General features: G+C 41.6%; 1 protein-coding gene and 1 long non-coding RNA gene across 4 annotated transcripts in view; one reads left to right on the forward strand and one right to left on the reverse strand.

The window, feature by feature from the left end:
* Positions 1-11: 11 nt before the first annotated feature.
* Positions 12-3,988, forward strand: LOC138786128 (uncharacterized). Its single transcript, XR_011362186.1, has 3 exons — positions 12-138; positions 1,386-1,486; positions 3,281-3,988. It is a non-coding gene; the product is annotated as an uncharacterized lncRNA (long non-coding RNA).
* A 2,080-nt stretch (positions 3,989-6,068) lies between these two features.
* The window catches only part of ZFYVE16 (zinc finger FYVE-type containing 16), a 44,256-nt gene continuing 29,121 nt past the window's right edge, over positions 6,069-21,203 (reverse strand). For all 3 annotated transcript variants that reach the window (XM_069962859.1, XM_069962858.1, XM_069962857.1), the window contains 4 exons: positions 19,809-19,971; positions 16,509-16,614; positions 14,560-14,727; positions 6,069-14,420 (listed from right to left, as the gene is read on the reverse strand). In XM_069962859.1, coding sequence (XP_069818960.1) covers positions 14,259-14,420; positions 14,560-14,727; positions 16,509-16,614; positions 19,809-19,971 — 599 coding nt within the window. In that variant the 3' untranslated portion in view covers positions 6,069-14,258. The remainder of the gene's footprint in view (positions 14,421-14,559; positions 14,728-16,508; positions 16,615-19,808; positions 19,972-21,203) is intronic.

Here is a 21,203-nt window from a genome sequence, read left to right on the forward strand (position 1 = left end):
CCTGACTTCCGGTTCCGGCGCGCAGGGAGTTCTGGGATGCGCGCGCTGCCGGGGATAAGACGCGACACCCCCGGCAGCCGCGCAGCAGTCGGGGACAGACCAGGAGGAGTGAGAATCAACGTGGGAGCGCGATGTCAGGTGAGTTAAGTTTTGTTTTTTTTATCAGCCTGTACGGGTGGGGGGAAAGGAGGGGGGCATCTATGAGGGTGGGGGGAAAGGAGGGGGCCATCTATGAGGGTGGGGGGAAAGGAGGGGGCCATCTATGAGGGTGGGGGGAAAGGAGGGGGCCATCTATGAGGGTGGGGGGAAAGAGGGGGCCATCTATGAGGGTGGGGGGGAAGGAGGGGGGCATCTATGAGGGTGGGGGAGAAGGAGGGGGGCATCTATGAGGGTGGGGGGAAGAGGGGGCCATTTATGAGGGTGGGGGGAAAGAGGGGGGCCATCTATGAGGGTGGGGGGAAGGAGGGGGCCATCTATGAGGGTGGGGGGAAGGAGGGGGCCATCTATGAGGGTGGGGGGAAGGAGGGGCCATCTATGAGGGTGGGGGGAAAGAGGGGCCATCTATGAGGGTGGGGGGAAAGAGGGGCCATCTATGAGGGTGGGGGGAAAGAGGGGGGCATCTATGAGGGTGGGGGGGGAAGGGGACCATCTATAAGGGAGGGAGGAAGGGGACCATCTATAAAGGGGGGGAAAGGGGACCATCTATAAGGGAGGGAGGAAGGGGACCATCTATAAAGGGGGGGAAAGGGGACCATCTATAAGGGAGGGGGGGAAGGGGACCATCTATAAGGGAGGGGGGGAAGGGGACCATCTATAAGGGAGGGGGGGGAAGGGGACCATCTATAAGGGAGGGGGGGGAAGGGGACCATCTATAAGGGAGGGGGGGGAAGGGGACCATCTATAAGGGAGGGGGGGGGAAGGGGACCATCTATAAGGGAGGGGGGGGGGAAGGGGACCATCTATAAGGGAGGGGGGGGGAAGGGGACCATCTATAAGGGAGGGGGGGGGGAAGGGGACCATCTATAAGGGAGGGTGGGGGGAGAGGGGGCCATCTATAAGGGAGGGTGGAGGGAGAGGGGACCATCCATAAGGGAGGGTGAGGAGAGAGGGGGCCATCTATAAGGGAGGGGGTATAGGGGGCCATCTATAAGGGAGGGGGTATAGGGGGCCATCTATAAGGGAGGGGGTAGAGGGGGCCATCTATAAGGGAGGGGGGCAACATAGGGGGAGAGGGAATACACAGAGGGGGGCATATATTATTAGGAGGTCACATAGAGTCAGGGCTACCCACTAAATGAGGGTGTAAAGGGGACAATACAGATGTGCAGTGTGTAGAGAGATGGAGATGGTGTCAGAGTGTGGAGCCTAATATGTCTGTCTGGCAGATTCTGTGGATTCGTGGCTCGGAGAAGTTCTCATAACGGCCCAGGACGGATGGAGAAGATGATGAAAAGGAAAGAACTCCGATCAGAGAAGACGTCCCACTGTGAGTCACCTGATATATCTGCACTGTAATGTATATGGTGTATAGAACCTGTGTAGAGCTGGGGCCACCTCTATATGACTGGATGAGGTGATTTAGTATACTGGATTTGGTCAGTAACAATATGGTGGTGATGGTAGTGGTTGTGGTGTGGCGGTAATGTTTCCTTCCTATATACTGGTATTACTGGTAATATTGGTCTCAGTATACAGGATTTGGTCGGTAACAGTATGGCGGTAATAGGTAATATCTGTCTTGGTGTGTGTGTGTATATATATATATATATATATATATATATATATACATACAGTGGTACCTTGGTTTAAGAGTAACTTCGTTTAAGAGCGTTTTGGTTTAAGAGCTCACAGTTTTTCAAAATTGTGACTTGGTTTAAGAACATTGCTTTGGTTTAAGAACTTCCTGTATCGGGTAGGAGCGCGAGTGGAGAAGGGGCATGGCCTGCATAGCGGGGTCTACAGCACTGTACTCTAAACACCTTCCAAATCATAGCAGATCCCCTTCAGGCTGGGGCTTACATCAGGGGACAGGACTGTGGGGGGGGGGGTAATCTCTCCATAGCTGTAACCCCTCTCTCCCCGGACAGAGAGTGCTGCATGTATGTGCCCACATCTGTACTGCTCATTCCTTCATGCTCCCTGCAGTCTCTGTCAGCCCTTGTGTTTCCCATCCTCTCCATTACTGTACAGTACAGAATAATAAATATATTTGGGGTGCGGAACCAATTGTCTGCATTTACATGATTTCTTATAGGAAAATTTGCTTTGGTTTAAGAGTGGATTTGGATTACAAGCACGGTCCTGGAACGAATTATGCTCATAATCCAAGGCACCACTGTGTGTGTATATATATATATATATATATATATATATATATATATATATATATATATATATACACAAACACACACAACAATAGCATCACTTGGTCGTGAAAGGAGGGGGGGGGGGCCCAAGTTGGCCTCTCGCACCAGGGCCCAGGAGACATTAGCTACGCCCCTGACTACGCCTCATTTACTGGTGAACCTAAGTAGTGTGCTCAGAAGTAGATTTTTTTTTTTGCCTTCTGTCTCATGCATTTACATAGGACAACCCAAAGTATGTTCATCTGAATGGAAGCTAATGCACCTGACCCCTTCAGTACACCACCAATAAATACAGACCCCTGATCAGACCCTCTTTATGCAGACCACAGACTACTAGACCCTCTAAATGTTTTTCAACATCTGAAGGGCCGAGGGTCCCCAACCTGTAGCTCCTTAAAGGGGTACTCTAGTGAAAATCCTTTGCTTTCAAATAAACTGGTTTCAGAAAGTTATATAGATTTGTAATTTACTTTTAGTACTTATCAGCTGCTGTATGTCCTGCAGGAAGTGGTGTATTCCTGCCAGTTTTTGCTCTCTGCTGCCACTCCTGTCTGAGATAGGTAATGTCCAGAGCAGGAGAGCGTTTCTATGGGGATTTGCTACTGCTCTAGACAGTCCCTGACATGGACAGAGGTGGCAGCAGAGAGCACTGTGTCAGACTGGAAGGAATACACCACTTCCTGCAGGACATACAGCAGCTGATAATTGGAGGATCTTGTCTCTGCCATATATACATAAAATCATTCCTGTGGAGATCTCTTATAGATCTATTTTCCCAATGCCACATCCAGATGTTAGTTGGTATTTAATAGTGAAATATAAACTACCACATCCAATGTTTTTTCAATGACAGCTTTCCTCCCTGGAGTGGAGTTTCTGCATCAGTGATGGTTTTATCTTCTATTGATCTCTAGGGGTTATAAAAATGCATAGAAAGTCAACACAATGAAAAAAAGACCAGAAGATAGGATAAAAGTGAGAAACCTGGACAGAAGGGCAAAGTAAAAGCGGCATCACACGGGCAAATTAATGGCGGATCAGCACATTTGTATGAAGCCTAATACATGGTTACACTGTTGTATGGGTGGGATTGTTTGCATGGTTCTTTACTCCTGTTATTGTTCACTGCACATCCCTATTACACCTGGAGGACTGCACCTGATGAACAATAGTTTTCAAACCTGCTTGACTTGCTCATTCATCACTGAGCCGGTTCAGGCCGATAATCGCTCCATGTGATATCCAGGATTACCAAATCAGTTGCTTTCTTCCAGAACAGCGCCACTCATGTCCTGTTTATATGGGGTATTGCAGCTCAGTTCCATGGAAGTGAAGAGAAAAGAGTTGTAATACCACACAAGCTAAGGACAAGTATAATCAGACTCTTCTTCCAGCTTATCATGCCCAAACTTTCTCTCTCCCAAATATTATTTGTCAGGAGAAACTAAAGGTCCTGGTCCTACTGAAATCATTGGTCCCAAATAATTTTTTTTTTATAATGTGTATGTCTAACTGTGCACACAAGAAGACTGTGGCAAAGCAAGTGCAACGTTGCATTGAACAGTTCACAGATAATTTTATCTAAAAAAAAATAAAAAAAAATACACATTTCTGGTCATTTACATTAGACATGTGATACACATCTCATTTTACTAAGTGGGAAAAAAAAAAGAAACACCTATACTCTAGGTGTGACATTTATCTCGGACAGTTTGAGGCATTTTCCCATAGGTAATTTATGCTTCAAAAAACAAAGCAAATACATAATAGTGTATTTTTGTGTGTGTTGTCTCACATTCTTGAAGAGAAATCCTTAAATGACACGATCAAAGGCTAATGGGACTGGGAAAAACAAAGCAGAGAAAAAAAAGACAACCAAAAACAACACATAGAAAACCTAGTATTATGCCGGGTTCACACTGAGCAAAACTAGCGGAATTCTGCAGACAATGCCGTTATCCTCCCTCTCATAATGTGAGTCTATGGGAGGCGCGTGCTGCTGTTCTCACAGCATCTCTCCGCGCTGAAGAATGAACATGTTCATTTTTCAGCGCGGACAGAGCAGGAGCGCGCGCCTCTCATAGACTCCCATTATGAGAGGGAGGCTAACGGCATTGTTCACACTGCAGAATTTCAGAGCAGAATTTTCTGCTACATATAAGCTTTCCGTTTAAAGAATTGACATGTCCATTTTGTTGAGTGAATTCTGCTAGAGAAATTCTATAGAAGTCAATGGGGGCTTAAAGCAACTCTGTACCCACAATCTGACATCCCCCCACCAACCGCTTGTACCTTCGGATAGCTGCTGTTAATCCAAGATCTGTCCTGGGGTCCGTTCGGCAGGTGATGCAGTTATTGTCCTAAAAACAACTTTTAAACTTGCAGCCCTGGTGGGGAGGAGAGATGGAGAGGCGGTGCAAGGTTTGGGCACACACACTCTAGGCCCCGCCAATTTGACACAAGGCTGCCAGTTTAAAAGTTGTTTTTTAGCACAATAACTGCATCACCTGCCGAACGGACCCCAGGACAGATTGTGGGTACAGTCGCTTTAAATTCTGCCAAAACTGAATAGGGTTGGGTTCAGACTACGGAATCCGCGCGGATAAGTTCCAGCGGATTCCGTGGCTCGTACCCGTTCACAGCGGGGAACCTATCCGCCCGTGCCATAGACACCATTCTATGGTTGAGCGGATTCCGCATTCCGCCAACAGAACTGACATGTCAATTACTTCGGCACATAGCGAAATCTGCCCGGCCATAGAATGGTGCCTATGGACCCGACTTATCCAGGCGGATTCTAGTCTAAACCAACTCTTGTAGAGGAAAGTTTTCTGCTTGAAATTCCTCGCCAATTCCTCAGTGTGAACCCACCCTGAGTACTAGTCATCTCTGATCCCAGCGGTTGCAGCCATGATCCTAATAACTGCTAATAATATGCATGTGGACAGTGGGTTAACGGGTATTTTCACGTGATGGCTAAAAAAAACCCTGAAAACTTCACGGAGTGCAGCAGTCCCAGGTAACCAGGAGTGTCAGGAGGACAGGCAGTCCCAGGACACCAGGAGTGTCCTCGACCTCCCATTGGTTTTCCTGTTTTGCAGGTGTATACTGTGAAGGGCCATACGCAGCAGGAACAGTGATAGGATGAGTGGAAGGGGGGATAGACACACTGTTAAGGACAGATACAGGGTCTGTGTTCTCACTAGAGATGAGCGAATTTACAGTAATAATGAAGTGCTTTGTTATCTCTGCAATCCACTCATCAGCCGGCTGCTGCTCCTCCCCGGGGGCTAGGAAAAGCTGAATCCAGTCCTGGGAAGGCAGCAGGCTGATGAGCAAATTGCAGAGATAACAAAGCCTTTCACTTCATTATTACTGTAAATTCGCTTATCTCTTGTTCTCACCAACAAAGATGGTACAAGGCAGGTCGTATAGGATAGGTGGAGGAAGTTAAGCAGAGCTAACTTGTTTCTGTAGGTGGCCATCTCTTGGAACTCCATTCAAGTGAACCAGGTCTTGTAGAAGTGTTCATGAGAGTCAGTTCCTCCATATGAATCACGTCATTGATCTTCCGGCCTCGGTCACTGGCTTAGTGGACCGTCACAATTGAGACAAGTCCATAGTGGAAGTAGCAAGCAGAGCGTGATACACGTTACTATGCCCATGTGGCCTGAATAAAGCTCAAATAAATGCAGGCATAACTGGACTGAATAACATTTATTTGCAGTTTATTAAATACAAATTGCTTTATTGTACAATGAACACATTACAAATTATCTAAAAATCAAGACAAACAGAAGAAAAAAGAATTTTTAAAAATAGGATAAAACTGTCTCCCAACCTTTACAAAGTGCAGGGCATAACCGTATAGAGAGATATTCCTATCTCAATCCTTGCTGCTTCTATCACACTTGTGTGCCTTGTTTTATTTTATTATGATTTTTGCATAACAAAATCTCAATGTAAGTATGCTATTGTATGGAGACCGGTCATTTCTGTTTTATATATGACTATGGGTAATAGAGGAACATTGGACACATTTTCTGAAACCGAACGCCAATACATCAAATAATAACACTGACTAAATGCAACACATAAATTTATCAGTATTTGCAAAACTCTAATTACAATATAGTTGATATAATAAAACATTGCCAAAAATTTGCATAATATCTGTAAATTCACACAAAGGTAACATTGTGTTCACAGCTGAGCCTTAAAGGAATATTACTGGTTCAGGATATAAAGGCTAATGTTTGCAATACAACAACTTACTTTATTTATGACCTCTGCAGTCTTTCATAGTTATTATAGTCCCACAGGTATAAGACATGGGCAAAAATGGTAACTAGAGATGAGCAAACTAACAGTAAGTCTCTAATACTAACCAATAAAGGTCCCATTGGATGAAAGCAAGCAAAGCTCTTTAAAAAAAAACAAAAAAAAAACGGGAGTTTGGGAAATTGTATAATTTTTCATTATACAACACAAAGAAAGAGCTCTGTCAGCAGAAACGGTAATACTCCTTTAAGATGATTGTTCCCTTTCTGTATTCCAGAAAATGTAGATGTAGAAACAACCCTGCCTTTTGGGAATACAGGAAGGAAAACAGATTTCGGATCCAGCCGTGTAAATGCAGCTTTAGATGACATAGTAAAATGAGGAGACTGGAGGTTGTATAGTGAAATACTAAACCTTACAATATCCTCACAGCTCTGCATTATCCACATGTATCAGTGACACAAGGGTAGAAAATGTTCACTGTAGGCTGCATACAAGCTATGGAAATCCTGAGCTTCGGACAGAATCCCTGATGTGCAGTTCAGCTGAGGTGTGCGCCCTTGGTAATAGTCACGCCACATTTTTCACATATTAAAAAAAGCAACATAAGCCAAAGAAAAAGGCATTTGTGAATAATGCTGGAGTAGACAAAATGTAGTACTACTATTATAGGGATTTCACAATTCTTGTTTATAAATGACTCTCCATCCACTGCAGTCACAGACTATGAGCCACTATTGCTGTGGACTGCCAGAGGTCATAGAATCGATGTCTAATAAGAAGCGCATAGCACACAATCTGTACTGTGTGCTGCCCAGCAGTCCTACCACCGCAAAGGTCCAACAAGGTGACAAGAACTATGGAGGCCAATGTGCACCATATGGACTGTTATTTAAAGTACTCTAACAAAGAAGGAGAACATCAAAGCCTGAATCTGGCAATCTGCCCAATGGCCTAATTTGCTAAAATGGACTATGAACAGAAGATTTAAGGGGTAATTTTAAAACTTTTTGTATTAATAGATAGTACTCATCAATAGTGCACTACACCTCCACAGCAGGAGGTGGCAGCATATCCATCTAAGGCTGGGTTCACACTACGTTTTTGCAATCAGTTTTTTGCAAAAAATGGATGAAAAACTGATGAAAAAAACAATGCAACTGTGTGCATCAGTTTTGATCCGTTTTTCCATTGACTTCCATTATTATCCATCAAAACATCAGGTTTTTTTAGCGTATACAAAAACATGGTTGACCTCAATTTTTGTGTCCGCTAAAAAAACAGATCCTTTTTTTAATAATGGAAGTCAATGGAAAAACAGATCAAAACGGATGCACACACATGCATTTGTTTTTTCTATCCGTTTTTCGCAAAAAAAACGTATTGCAAAAATGTAGTGTGAAGCCAGCCTTTACATGGGTTTGGCTAGTAATCTTTTCGTTAAACCCTTTACTTTAGCCAAAGAAGGTTTATTTCCCTTAAAGATATGAAGGAAATATTTAGTATTCTGGGAGAGTTGGATGTAAGAATATGTGCATTTATTTACAGTTTACATATAATCTGCATAAGAAGTCGAGTTATGCTCTGATGGCATATAGGTACACATGAACCATTTAAATGCAGAAGCATTATAGTACAGACCCTAACACTGTGCTGTTTTTCCAAGAAAGTAGCTGTGCTTTTCTAATCCTGGATAACCCCCTTAAATGGATATCTAGCATTAGAAAGCCATGGCCACTTTCTTCCAGAGACAGCACCACTCTTGTCTCCAGTTTGGGTGTAGTATTTGAAGTCAATGGCGCTAAATTGAAACCACACCTGAACTGGAGACAAGAATGGTGCTGTCCCTGGAAGAAAGTGGCCATCGTTTTCTAATGTTGGATAACCCTTTAGGGGAAATTACACTGTACAATTTGCTTTCTGTCCTCAAGATACCTGTCACAGCATGGCGATGGCTTGGGGCCAGGTATCCCTTTTTCTTATAATCCCAGCCTGGCTACAAAAGAACAGATGAATAAACTTCTGAAAAGCTATGGACTGCCAGCGGCTTGTATAACTCACTGGTTTTATTTTGGAAAAAAAACTTGCATAGGTGGAAATTTATGTTTTTTCAAAAGCATTGGTGTATTGTATTGTTTGTCCCCTCATACACTAACTTACATTTAGCTATAATCCATGCCATGCTACTGACGTGAATGATTGTGGGTGTAGAACTAGATAGTTTCTGACAGCGCCACAAAAACAGTAGGGAACAATGATGGAGAATTCCAGTCCTAGATGACTCAGCTATGGAATCTTTAGCTGGAAATGATGGGAGAATGAGTGAAAGCTATGGACTGCTACATTATACATCAGATCCACAACTACCGCTCATCTAAGATGAAATTCATAGAAACATGAGCAGACCATGAATGCTGATATTTTATTATATTTTTTCTATAAATTACTTCAATTAACAGTGTAAAGAACATGCAACAATAAGGTTGGTATCAGACATTATTTTATTTAGTTTTTCAAGTCATAGCCAGATGTGGAATCTAAAGAAACGGACTAAAGAAAAAAGACTTCTACTCTTACCTTCCTCTAGACCTACTTTTGGCTTTGGCTCAAGAAACTGCACCAAATACTGCAGTGCTTTTTTTTGTGTGTGTGTAAAACCACCCTAATTTTAATTTGTTTTCTGGTTCAGATGATGGTTAACCAAACCATTTAATTTTTCCTATGCTTACTTCTGGTTGGAATACTGGTATTAAAGGGATTAGTAAATCTGACCATATGCTGTGTCTGGTATTTAGAATAAGTTGTGATAGCAGACAACACCTGTGGAGGAGAACTAGTACAGCATCTCCATATAATGATTAATAGACATGGTCAGGAGTGTTTTTCTAAGCTTTCTTCTAATTAAATAGGAGCTAAATGCTTTCCAAAGCCAGTGGAATCCCTTTAGTGCCCTAGGGATGTGAAGCACAGTAGGGGAGCACCATTATATACTGTATGATGATGTGCCTAAAGCAGTGAAAAGAACATATGCTAGAAATCCTAACAGTGTAGACAGATTTATAGAACCTGAAATAAATAACATTAACTGTCCCTCCTCCTATCCTTACCTATCAGGAGTTTAGCACTGTGAGAATCCTGCTTAGAAGCATAGACACTGAAAGACCTGCCATGAGCTGACCAGGAATCTGCATAATACATGCCATCTCTGCTAAACTCCAGGCCATCTACTAGCCGCAGAGGGGGGCAACTACTGCCCAAACAAAACCTTCCTTCTAATATAAAGCTTAATCATTGTTAAAATTATCAAAATGTTACGATCTATGTTGTTGTCAGTGAATGGAGGCGGTCATTTATCACCAGCTGTAAGCCAGCACAGCGCAGATAGCGCTCCCTGTTGAAAATGAGCTACAGCTATATCTGCACTTTGATGACATCTAGCAGAGATCTTAACAATTGGTACAAACTGAAGCTGAGTATATTAGACATCTGTCATTAAATGATTAAGATTTAAGTAATAAAATGTCCGCACACAATGGAGGGACAGATGACATCACTGAAATGCGAGGCACATGGTGAGCAACTACATTACATGGTGTATTGAGTGCAAAGCCAGGAACATAAGATGACATGTAAAAAGACTGAGACCTCACTTTTCAAATTCATTCCTGTGTTTAGATTTAAAAAAGCAACAATATTCCTTAAGGCTATATTCACACACAGTATTTTTGCTCAGTTTTTTGGTCCAAAATACTGAGCAAAAATATTATGTGAAAACATAGCCTTAAAGGGGCAACTAATAGTAGAATTTAAAAGAATGAAATTCCATGCACTTGATAATAAAGACACAGTTATAATGATCTCAGAACAGGCACCATGCTTCTGGACATATGAGTAACCACATATTCCTATCCCACACATACAAGGTTATTAATCCATGACCTCTCCACAGCCATGACCCTTGAGTCAGCGCATCAAATCATAAATCTCATGTATGCTGGTGACTGAAAGGCAACACTTGTTTGTTGATAATTCATCTAATGAATATTACATATGCTAAAGCTGTCCATAGACACAATAGGCTACATTACATTCTAACTTGGCCTATGGCTCCTTTATGAACAGGCTGAGTGGGCGTGTTATTTCTATGTACAAAAAGTCCAACCTCTTTCGTTAGAGATGAGCGTAACTCAAGCTTGCTTGAGTTGTGCCCATCTTTATTTGTGATCCTTGTTTTACCTAAAAGCTAAGGGCTAGTCTAACAGGATTAAAATAGATAGAATCCAATGGGTATAGCCATCTTTAAAGGGTTATCATAGAGTGGGCACATCATGCAGTTTTACAATATTATGTAACATTCATTTTGTGCATGTAGAAAAATTCTGTATAATTTGTAAGGGCCCAACACCGCCATGATAACAATTACCGATCAGCAAGATCGGCACTTGTTTACAGAAGCTTCTTCACAAGGCTTTGTTAATCATGCGGCCATTCAATCAATACGTTGTGCATCCCATAAAATCATTGTTATTGGCCTCACACTGTCTAAACCGGTGTGCGGCCAATAATAATGATTTTATGGGCAACACATAAGATTCAATCATTGTTTGCTTGACTGTTGGCTAATCCCTGGCCCTTTTACATTGGCCGAATATCAGCAACAAGTGTTCCTATGAATAATCATTCGCATGATTATCGGCCTGTGTAAAAGGGTCTTTACACGGTGAATAAAACGTTGATCTTTCTAGGCTTTAAAGTGTACCTGTTGTTGTAAAAAAAACCTTTGACATGCCAAAAGTTTTGATCGATCCAGGTCTGAGTGCTCAGACCCATCACACGTCCACTCTCCACTCTGAATTAAAAAAAAAAAGTCGACTCCTGCTCTATCTCCCAATCGGTACAGGTCTGAGCACTCAGACCCTGGCCGATCAAAACGTTTGACATGTTTCTATGACATGTAAAAAGTTTTTTTTAAACTCTAGGTACACTTTTAGAGTCCAGTAAGCAGTATCACTTAATGATTGATAATATTTCCTGCATGAGCGTGAATAAAGGGATACCTGTCAGTCACTGATAAGGACCGCCCACAGGACTCCTAGGCACAGATGGAGCAGAAATTCCAATGAAATTTCAAGTTACTCTTTTCCACATAACCATATATCAATCTGCTCAGCTCTTCCTGTTCTATGACAAGCTTCTGTACAAGATGACAGGTTTACTGGCCATAATGGAAAAGGCTGTCTGCTAAATGCTCTTTCGGACAATTTCTCCCAACTTTATCAATGGGGACACTTGAGGAAACTGCTGCCAGCCCCCTCCACATTGTATGCAGTACAGAGTGTGATAAGGGGGTGGCGCGGGATAACCTCGGGTGGCGTGGGATAACCAGGGTGTGCTTAACTGAACATAAAGTGCACCGTGTATCTAGGAGAGACGACACCCTGAGGGTAGGAGGATAGGAGATTATTTAACTAAATATATTGCATAAAAAAAACCATCAGACAGCATGTGCAAACCAAGAAAACAAGAAGAAGCCATTATTGGCAAGGAATGCTACATTTCAATTACCCATTTCAAAGGTTTTTTTTGCATATGAATCATATTTTATTATTATACATGACTTAAATGAACTAGATACACTATGCAATGAAAATAAATGCAATAGAAAAATATATGTGTGCCTTATCGAAATTATTGCTTGTGTAATTATAAATATACAAAGTAAAATAAATTATTCCTCTCACACTGTAATGTTGTATCTAAATATAGCTTTTAGGAATATAAAGGTATGATGATAAACCTTATAGCTGTACACACGTTGTATTTCACTCCAATACAGACGGGGATACATCTATACATATCGAAATAAAGAGAGTGAATGAAACCCAGAAGACATGGAAACTTCTTCATGCTGTCAATTCCTCACCCTGGCCCAAAAAAAAAGGGTCGGCTTGTTTGATGTGGAAATTTGATCTAGCAGCGTTATTACAAGGGCAGATCTAGAAACTTTATATAAATCAGGAAAGCTCTTTGACATAATATATAACACCAGAGTTACTGTAATGGCAAGCCTCTGCACGGCATGAGAACTATATAGTCATAGTCTATAGCTAATTTTTTTTAAAGTCATACCTTGTTCTGTTCAAATTTTATGATTATACAAGAAACAAATGACAAATTTAGTGTTCTGAGTTCAGTGCAGCTTTATGTATTATCTGCTTTCCTATGACAGGCTACAATTGCTTCTGCTTGCTACAATGTTCCATTTGTGAAAGGATTCAGGAAATGTATTCCAAACATATATACAATGTCCATATGTTGCGGTGGCCAGACCATATATACATCTTATAAGTTGTGCTTACCAGTATATACTGGATCAGACATTATATCATATTTCATCCTTCGCACCACAGAAAGAAGATAATCTAGAAAGTTGTGACTTTTAGTATTCTGAGATCATAGTGGAATATAAATCAGAGTATATTGGAATATATAAAGTTGAAGCAGTAGATACTAAAGGAAAATTTAGGAAGCCCTGAAGGTATGGATATAGTTATCTCTGATAAGGCTACACAGTGGTGATTTAAAGGGGTATAATATAAAGTGATGACAAGTGAATGAAACCATGCTGCAGTTCCCTGCCCAGACAGATGACAAGGACTCCACTATGCTGGTTAAATACAATGATGGTGACGCAGTGCCCCTTTATTTTCAGGATTAGTGGGTGTCCCAAAGGTTGGACCCAGAGCAATCATACATTTTCCAGAGGTATTCGCCATGGGCCTATGTCTGGTATTGCAGCTTAGCCCTATAAAATACTAGATTCTGAAAAAAAAAGTCAGGCTATTGTGGAAAAAAACATCTCATACAATAAAAATAATAAACAAAGTTATAGGCAACCAATATGTTTCCTATGGTGGAGAACCTATTCTTAGGGTTAATATCATCAGTACGGTCAGTGTTTTCTGAGTGAAGAACTCCACTGCCATTGTAGGGGACCTCACAGGGCAATTTAGTCAACAGCTCCACTGTTTGGTTTCTTCCTGAATTTTTCTTAAACTGTTCTGATGCTTACGATTACTAATAAAGTTTAATTTTATAGTTCACTCAGTGACCCTTTATATAAAGGCTGTAAAATCAGCCTAAACAGCCTAAACTCTTATTAAACTTTTTTCCATCAGTGATCTGCTGTTTTAGTATATGGTACAATAATATGAGATTTATTTACTTTGGTTGGTGCCACAAATGGTTTGTCTTCGGTATATTTCTATGAGCTTGACTCAAACACAATGGTATTGTCAATCTCAGCTGCTATGAAATATTTACAAGGAAAAAGCATCAATGAAGGCAGTCAGAATGGAACAAGCAAGAAGCATCTATAAATCAACATTTGGTTAGAATTTTCCCCAAGTGTTTGCACAAAAACGTGCACTGGTCTTACTTCTGACACCAATATGATAGGGAGTATCACCGAGAAACTGCTTCTGCAATAGTTTTACAGCAATCAAATTCTCAGTATAAAAGCACTCGATTTGCTTTAAAGTTCACGACTGAGCTGGTAAAAGAAGAGCCCATGCCTTCAAACAATGAATGAGCAAGATACGTAGAAGGGCACTAACTAAGGCTCTCTATCAAGAAGAAGATCAGTTCCATTACCAGAGGTAAAATGCTAGTGTCTGAGGTCCGGTTGTGGATGACTGGGATGAGGGCGCTGTCTAGGTCATTCAAGTACAGCTGAGGAAGAGGTTGACCACCTGACCCTGCACGATACTCCACCTGAACAGAAAAGTAAACAATTTAAAAAAAAAAAACGGAGATGAAATTTAAATAAGACAAAACAAAAAAATACATATATACGAATCACAAATCACTGAATACACAAAAAAGATACATTGGCAATGGACATATTTGTTACCATGTCGATATCCATGGAGACTCGCAGCCCTATCTTATTCATTCCACTGTTCTTCAAGGTCTTGAGATGAGGACAGAGAGCTGCTCCGCATGCTGTTGCAATTTCTTTAGCAAACTGAAGATGAGCTGTCGCACTGACTGGTTCACGATCTCTAAGCAGATAAAACACCTAAAAGATGGACATTAGAAAACTACTGGTGGCTTCTTAGTCTACATGTTTGGAAGCTGCCTTTTCATGACGGCATAAAGATGGCAATGTACATTCCCAATGTTGCAGATTGAATATCAAATCATTTTCTATAATATTTTCCTATTCACAATACATTACCAGTGAAGTCAGATTCAATACTCTCTACTACCAGCAGAAAACTTAGACAACTTAAAGGCTTGGGCCACCGCATAACACATGGCTGCCCAAGTCTTTCAGCAAGGGGACCTCTCCTTTCCTCTCTAGATGGCTACAAGTACATGTTCCCACCTCTCTGACATATTTTCAAGGTTTGTACCATAATAAAGATTAACTGCAGACTCACTTTTACTCTAATATACAAAAAACTTGCTTCTTAGACATATTAAAGGGGTACTCCAGACATTTTTTTTTCCTTTAAATCAACTGGTGTCAGAAAGTTATATAGATTTGCAACCTACTTCTATTTAAAGGGGAACTATAATCATTAGCGGGCAGCAGGATACGCTATAAAAAAAACCTGCCACAGCGCTCCTGTTGCAGGCCCATGGCAGATGTAGATTCGTTTCAGCAGCGCAGTTGATTGCATCGTATACAATGCTGGAAAAAAATCTGTATCTGGCACGTGCCAGCATCAGGAGTGTGGCGGCAGATTTCTTTTATAGTGTATCCTGCCATCTGCTTAAGATTATAGTTACCCTTTAAAAATCTCCAGTCCTTCTGTCATGGACAGAGGTGGCAGCAGAGAGCACTGTGTCAGACTGGAAAGAATACACCCCTTCCTGCAGGGCATAAAGCTTGACTTGAGATTTTTAAATAGAAGTAATTTACAGATCTGTATAACTTTTTGACACCAGTTGATATGAAAGAAGTGAATTGCCAGAGTACTCATTTAAGGGCCCTTTTACAAGGGCTGATTGGCTCTGATCCTTGTTTTTTTTTCAGGACAGGTACACTTTAAGGGTATAAACCCACACACCGTATACGCAGCAAAAATGCAGCAAATACGCAGCAGATGTGATGGTGAAGATTTGATGCTGTGTTCAGTTATTTAGATCTAATCTGCTGCGTATTTGCTGCGTATCGCAGTAGTAAATACGCTGCATATACTGTGTGTGGGTTTGTACCCTAAGAATGTATATGGCAGAAGGGTTGGAATAAATGGATTTGGTCTAAAGCTTTCTAATGTGTATGTATACAGATATATGTCTGTGTATAATATATCAAATCATAAGTTATAGGTTATACCACTTTATCTGATAAAAATAAATAAATGCTTCAACTCAGGTACTGCAGTCTTAAGGCCTAGGCGCCTGGTGAACTAATGCTCCAGATCACTAGTCCTCGTACACATCTCACTGATCAGCTTACGAATAACCAAATTCTTATGACTGTAACTTTGATGTAGACATAATTATTGCTTGCTGGTAGCAAATGCCTCATGAAAACTGAGGATGTGCAGCTAAACCAGTCTGTCTATAAGCAGAGAGGTTTCACAATTGCAAGTACAATTGTCTGCTAAAACAGCTCCTGAAGATTGCCACAAGTGAATCAAAGAAAACAAGCAGTGTCTTCCTATTGTTCGAATGGCGCTTGCTAGAAGCAAGTTATCTGCCCATGTATAAGGACCCTTCATGCGGTCGGAAGCTCTAAGGGAAAGTGTTATGACACTTCTGTATTCCACTTAATACTGCGACACTACGACAATGTATATGATGTATGATTTACACTCTGCTTGTAAGATCCAGTAGTCATCCTCTTACCTCTGTGCATTTCACAGCCTTATCATGTGCTTCAAAATCAGTATCCTGGGAAATCCTTTCACTTGGAATTCCTTCCATTGACTGTCCATCAATGGGGCTTAGGATTCTAGAATTGAAAACAAGACACAGAAGAATTCTGAGTGTTATATATTGAGAATGTGCTTTTTGTACACCTATAAGTATAATTAGTATTCTGACCACAAAGAATGACTGACAGCTTTTCCTGCTACGTTTAAACAACGGCCATTATTTGGCACTTAAAACAATGACCGTTCTTTTCATGAAAAGGATGGTGTGTTAAGTATGCGTAGTGCAAAACCTCAGCCTGTGTCTTCCCTTATGCATCAACTTCCTTGTATATAATAGCAGAAATCTGACACAATTCTTCAGCCTTAAAGGAGAAGTCCGGCGAAAATTATTTTTTTATATGTTATTACTGATGGAAAGTTATACAATTTTCTAATGTACATTAATTATGGGAAATGCTCCTATACTGCTATTTCCCTTAATTTAGTGTACCAGGAAGTGTTAGAATTCTCTCAGAAGCAGTGACGTCACGACGAAAGGTGTAATTCCTATGGAGTGTCCAGCTGGGGGCGCACTATATATAGAAGTCAATGAGTACCATTGACTTATATATATAGTGCGCCCCTGCTGGACACTCCATTGGAATTACAATGGATGTGTATGTAATGTAATATACAGTGTTTTTGATTGAATACATTTATGAAATACTTTGGGGAGCAAGTGTCCTTGCTCCCCAAAATATTCCATAAATGTAAGCAATCAGTACATCACAGTGAGCCCACCGCCGCTACCGAACGCCCGCCGCTGTGGACTACTCTCAACTACTACTCTCCCCACCTGCTCATAGCATGTGCAGGTGACGGGAGAGTAGTAGCCGGGTTATATGGCTGAGATCGCCGCCGCGATGCCGCGCAGGGGGAGCCGCTCATCACTGCAGCTATCATCCCCCTCCGCTCCCCCCTCCTGCTGCTTCCTTACTCTATGTGATAGCTGACTTCCTGCCGGGCCGCCGCTCTCCGTTCACACATGCCGGCGGCCGGGCAGGAAGTCAGCTATCACATAGAGTAAGGAAGCAGAAGGAGGGGGGAGCGGAGGGGGATGATAGCTGCAGTGATGAGCGGCTCCCCCTGCGCGGCATCGCGGCGGCGAACTCAGCCATATAACCCGGCTACTACTCTCCCATCACCTGCACATGCTATGAGCAGGTGGGGAGAGTAGTAGTTGAGAGTAGTCCACAGCGGCGGCAGCGGCGGGCGTTTGGTAGCGGCGGGCTTACTGTGATGTACTGATGTGCTTACATTTATGGAATACTTTGGGGAGCAAGGAGACTTGCTCCTCAAAGTATTTCATAAATGTATTCAATCAAAAACACTGTATATTACATTACATACACATCCATTGTAATTCCAATGGAGTGTCCAGCAGGGGCGCACTATATATAGAAGTCAATGGTACTCATTGACTTCTATATATATAGTGCGCCCCCTGCTGGACACTCCATAGGAATTACACCTTTCGTCGTGACGTCACTGCTTCTGAGAGAATTCTAACACTTCCTGGTACACTAAATTAAGGGAAATAGCAGTATAGGAGCATTTCCCATAATTAATGTACATTAGAAAATTGTATAACTTTCCATCAGTAATAACATATAAAAAAATAATTTTCGCCGGACTTCTCCTTTAAACATTAGACAAAAATGGGTTAAATTAAATGGGTTGTCTGGGACTGGAAAACCAAATTCTACTTTTTTTAATAATTTTAATACAAAATAGTAATAAATGTTCATAGTATAGTATGGTATAGTATATGGGTAATAATTAGAGATGAGTGAACCTCAAGCCCACTCAGGTTCGTCCGAACCAGAATGTGCATCATTTGATTACCAGTGGCTAAGAAGTTGGATGCAGCCCTAGGGAGTCCTGCAAAACACTTATACAGCCTATGGCTGGGTTCACAAACATTATATTTGGTCAGTATCTTGCAACCTCAACCAGGAGTGGATTGAAAACACAGAAAGGCTATGTTCACACAATGGTGAAATTGAGTGGATGGCCGCCATATAACAGTAAATAACAAATATTTGCCATTAAATGGCGGCCATCCACTCAATTTCAACATTGTGTGAACATAGCCTTTCTGTGTTTTCAATCCAATCCTGGTTGAGGTCGCAAGATACTGACCAAATACTGACTGAAATATACTGTGTGTGAACCCAGCCTATGGCTGTATCCGTGTTTTCCAGGCAGCGTCAGCCACTGGTAAATGCTGCACACTCTGGTTCAGACGAAATAAGCCCCTTTTAACACATCAAAAATATTCTAAATGACAGGTACGCTTTAAAACTTTCCTAGCTGGGGATTGGAAAATGTGAAGGGGAGTAAACATTGGCTCTTTTTATTGCTTGAATGCAAGGATAGGCAGTAAGAGAAATGGCTGTTTGCCCTGAAAACCCCTTTAACAAAATAACAGAATAAATGCCCTAAATCTTGGCCACTAGGTGTCTCACTTTTCTGTAATCTGCTGTTCACTACCTGTAGCTGGGGAAAATCCATCTCTAGTAACAGACACAGCAAGACAGAACACAGAAAGTAATGATGTAGGCACAGCGCCTGCAAGCTGAGCCAGTCTACCTGCTAAAGATCTTCTTACCACCCATAAACAGCAGGGCAGCTATCCCTTGTGGACATACCCATATATCTACTGCTGTATATCCACAGTGCTGCTGTGTATTTTCCCCTTTGGTCTGCAGACCTGTCATCAGTAGTTGTTCAGTGGTTAGTGTAACCTCTTCCTTGCTGTGCTGCTCCTTGCTGTTCACACAGCATCTTGCAAACCCAGTAAGTCAGTAAACCCTTGTACTTCTACATGCCTTCAAATATTAGTGTTCTGTAACGTAACAGTCCAGCATCAGCTTGTTCAGTCTAGTGCACCAGTACCTTTCCACCAGAACTAAGTCACAATGTAGCAAAGAAGGGGTATGTTCTGTGCTGTGATTGGTCAGACAAATAAGGGAAAAGTAGTAAGTGTGTGTATACTACTAGCAGACATCATCTGTGGTCCCATGTCCTGAAAGGAGAGAATGAGAAATAGCTGTGCACTATGGAGGGGGCTCTTGTGAGCTTGATAACAGTAGTGCGACACTAATATCACCTTGTCACCACTCTGAATGGTTAATCTAACAAAACCATGCAGGTGTATTGAATATTGTGAAACAACACTAACACTCTAAAATAATTAGGTCATTTATATTTCCACAGGTTTTCCTTTTACCCTTTATTTTTAGTGTCTACAGTCTCCACCCAGCGAATAGTCACTTCTTCAGACAAATCGCCAGAATCTATTTTTCCACATGTTATCCGGAAGTCTTTTTTGTCCCTCAGAGCTTGCCGCAGAGCTTCCATCATTTCCTGTGTTATTTGGACCATCATCCCATCTGAAAAAAACAGAAAGCCATGATTGGGAATAAGGGATAACATTTTTATTGTAGGATTTAAAAGCAAGATATAAAAAAATCCAGAGTAATTTAAAGTGTCCCTCACATAAAATACTTCAACAAGAGCCTAGCTTTTAGCTTTCTCCACTTTCCCTGCACATGTAAGTACAGCATGTAGTTAGTGTTCACACACGCTGGCTGGATGAGTTTTCAGCTAATCGGTATAGGTATAGTTTGGCTTCTGATTTAGTGTATGGCCACACGGAATAAAAAAGCTTTTATTCTCCTGTGTCAGAGGTCCCTGAAGTGCTGTAAGATGGAAAGCCAATTAATTTCCCCTTCCATCACTATGCCTGTTTGATTGACAATCAGCTGGAAGCTGAGCCCTAAGCATACAGAGGAAGGGGAGGGGAAGTGAGGAGGCCTTCCAGATTGCAGCACTTCAGGGACTTGGGAACGCCTCTTTGACATACTGCACAGGAAAGTAAAAGCATTCTTTTTACACTGCGGAAGTGCAGACAAATATATGAAATATAACAGGTGTCACTTTGCTGTACAAGCTAACAATGGCTGCAGTTTAGAACATGAATTGCAGCAGACAGATTCCTATCCCTTTAATTTATGCCACGCCCATTTGAAGTTAAGGGAAAATCAGTGAATCCACAGCATAACCCGGGATGACTATGTCGGGTGGTATAACGTACAGTAGCAGGACCCCTCTAGTTATCAGTCCTGTTACACTAAAAGCTCAGTGTTACATTTATTAGGTTGTGAAACCAGTGGTACAGCCATTTCTCTAAACTGTTCCAGGAGCGGCTTTTCAACATGTCAAAGCCAGGTCACATGTTGCTTGTGCTACTGTGAGCAGTCTACATGGCCTAAACATGCTACCTTGGCCTGCAGCATCTCTGGGCTTCCCATAGAGCACATCTGGGACACCATTGGTCAGCATTTGCTAACCAACAGCGGATCTTAACGATTAGCATCCAGTGTGGCAGGACACTTCTCAGACAACAATCGCTAACCTCAATGATAGCATGCCAAGGGCTGGAAGCGTTTATGTCTGCATGTGGTACTCATATAGGATACTGAATAAAACAAGATGTTTTGAATATTTTGTTTCCTATTTTTATGATTTGTATATTATTAAACTGTCTATTGATCTTGCGAGGTGAAGCAGCAGGGGATTTAGTTGTATTACCTTTTTTAATCACTAAATGATGTCAGTTCTC

This window comes from Dendropsophus ebraccatus, chromosome 3, assembly GCF_027789765.1.
Source record: "Dendropsophus ebraccatus isolate aDenEbr1 chromosome 3, aDenEbr1.pat, whole genome shotgun sequence".
Lineage (NCBI taxonomy): Eukaryota > Metazoa > Chordata > Amphibia > Anura > Hylidae > Dendropsophus > Dendropsophus ebraccatus.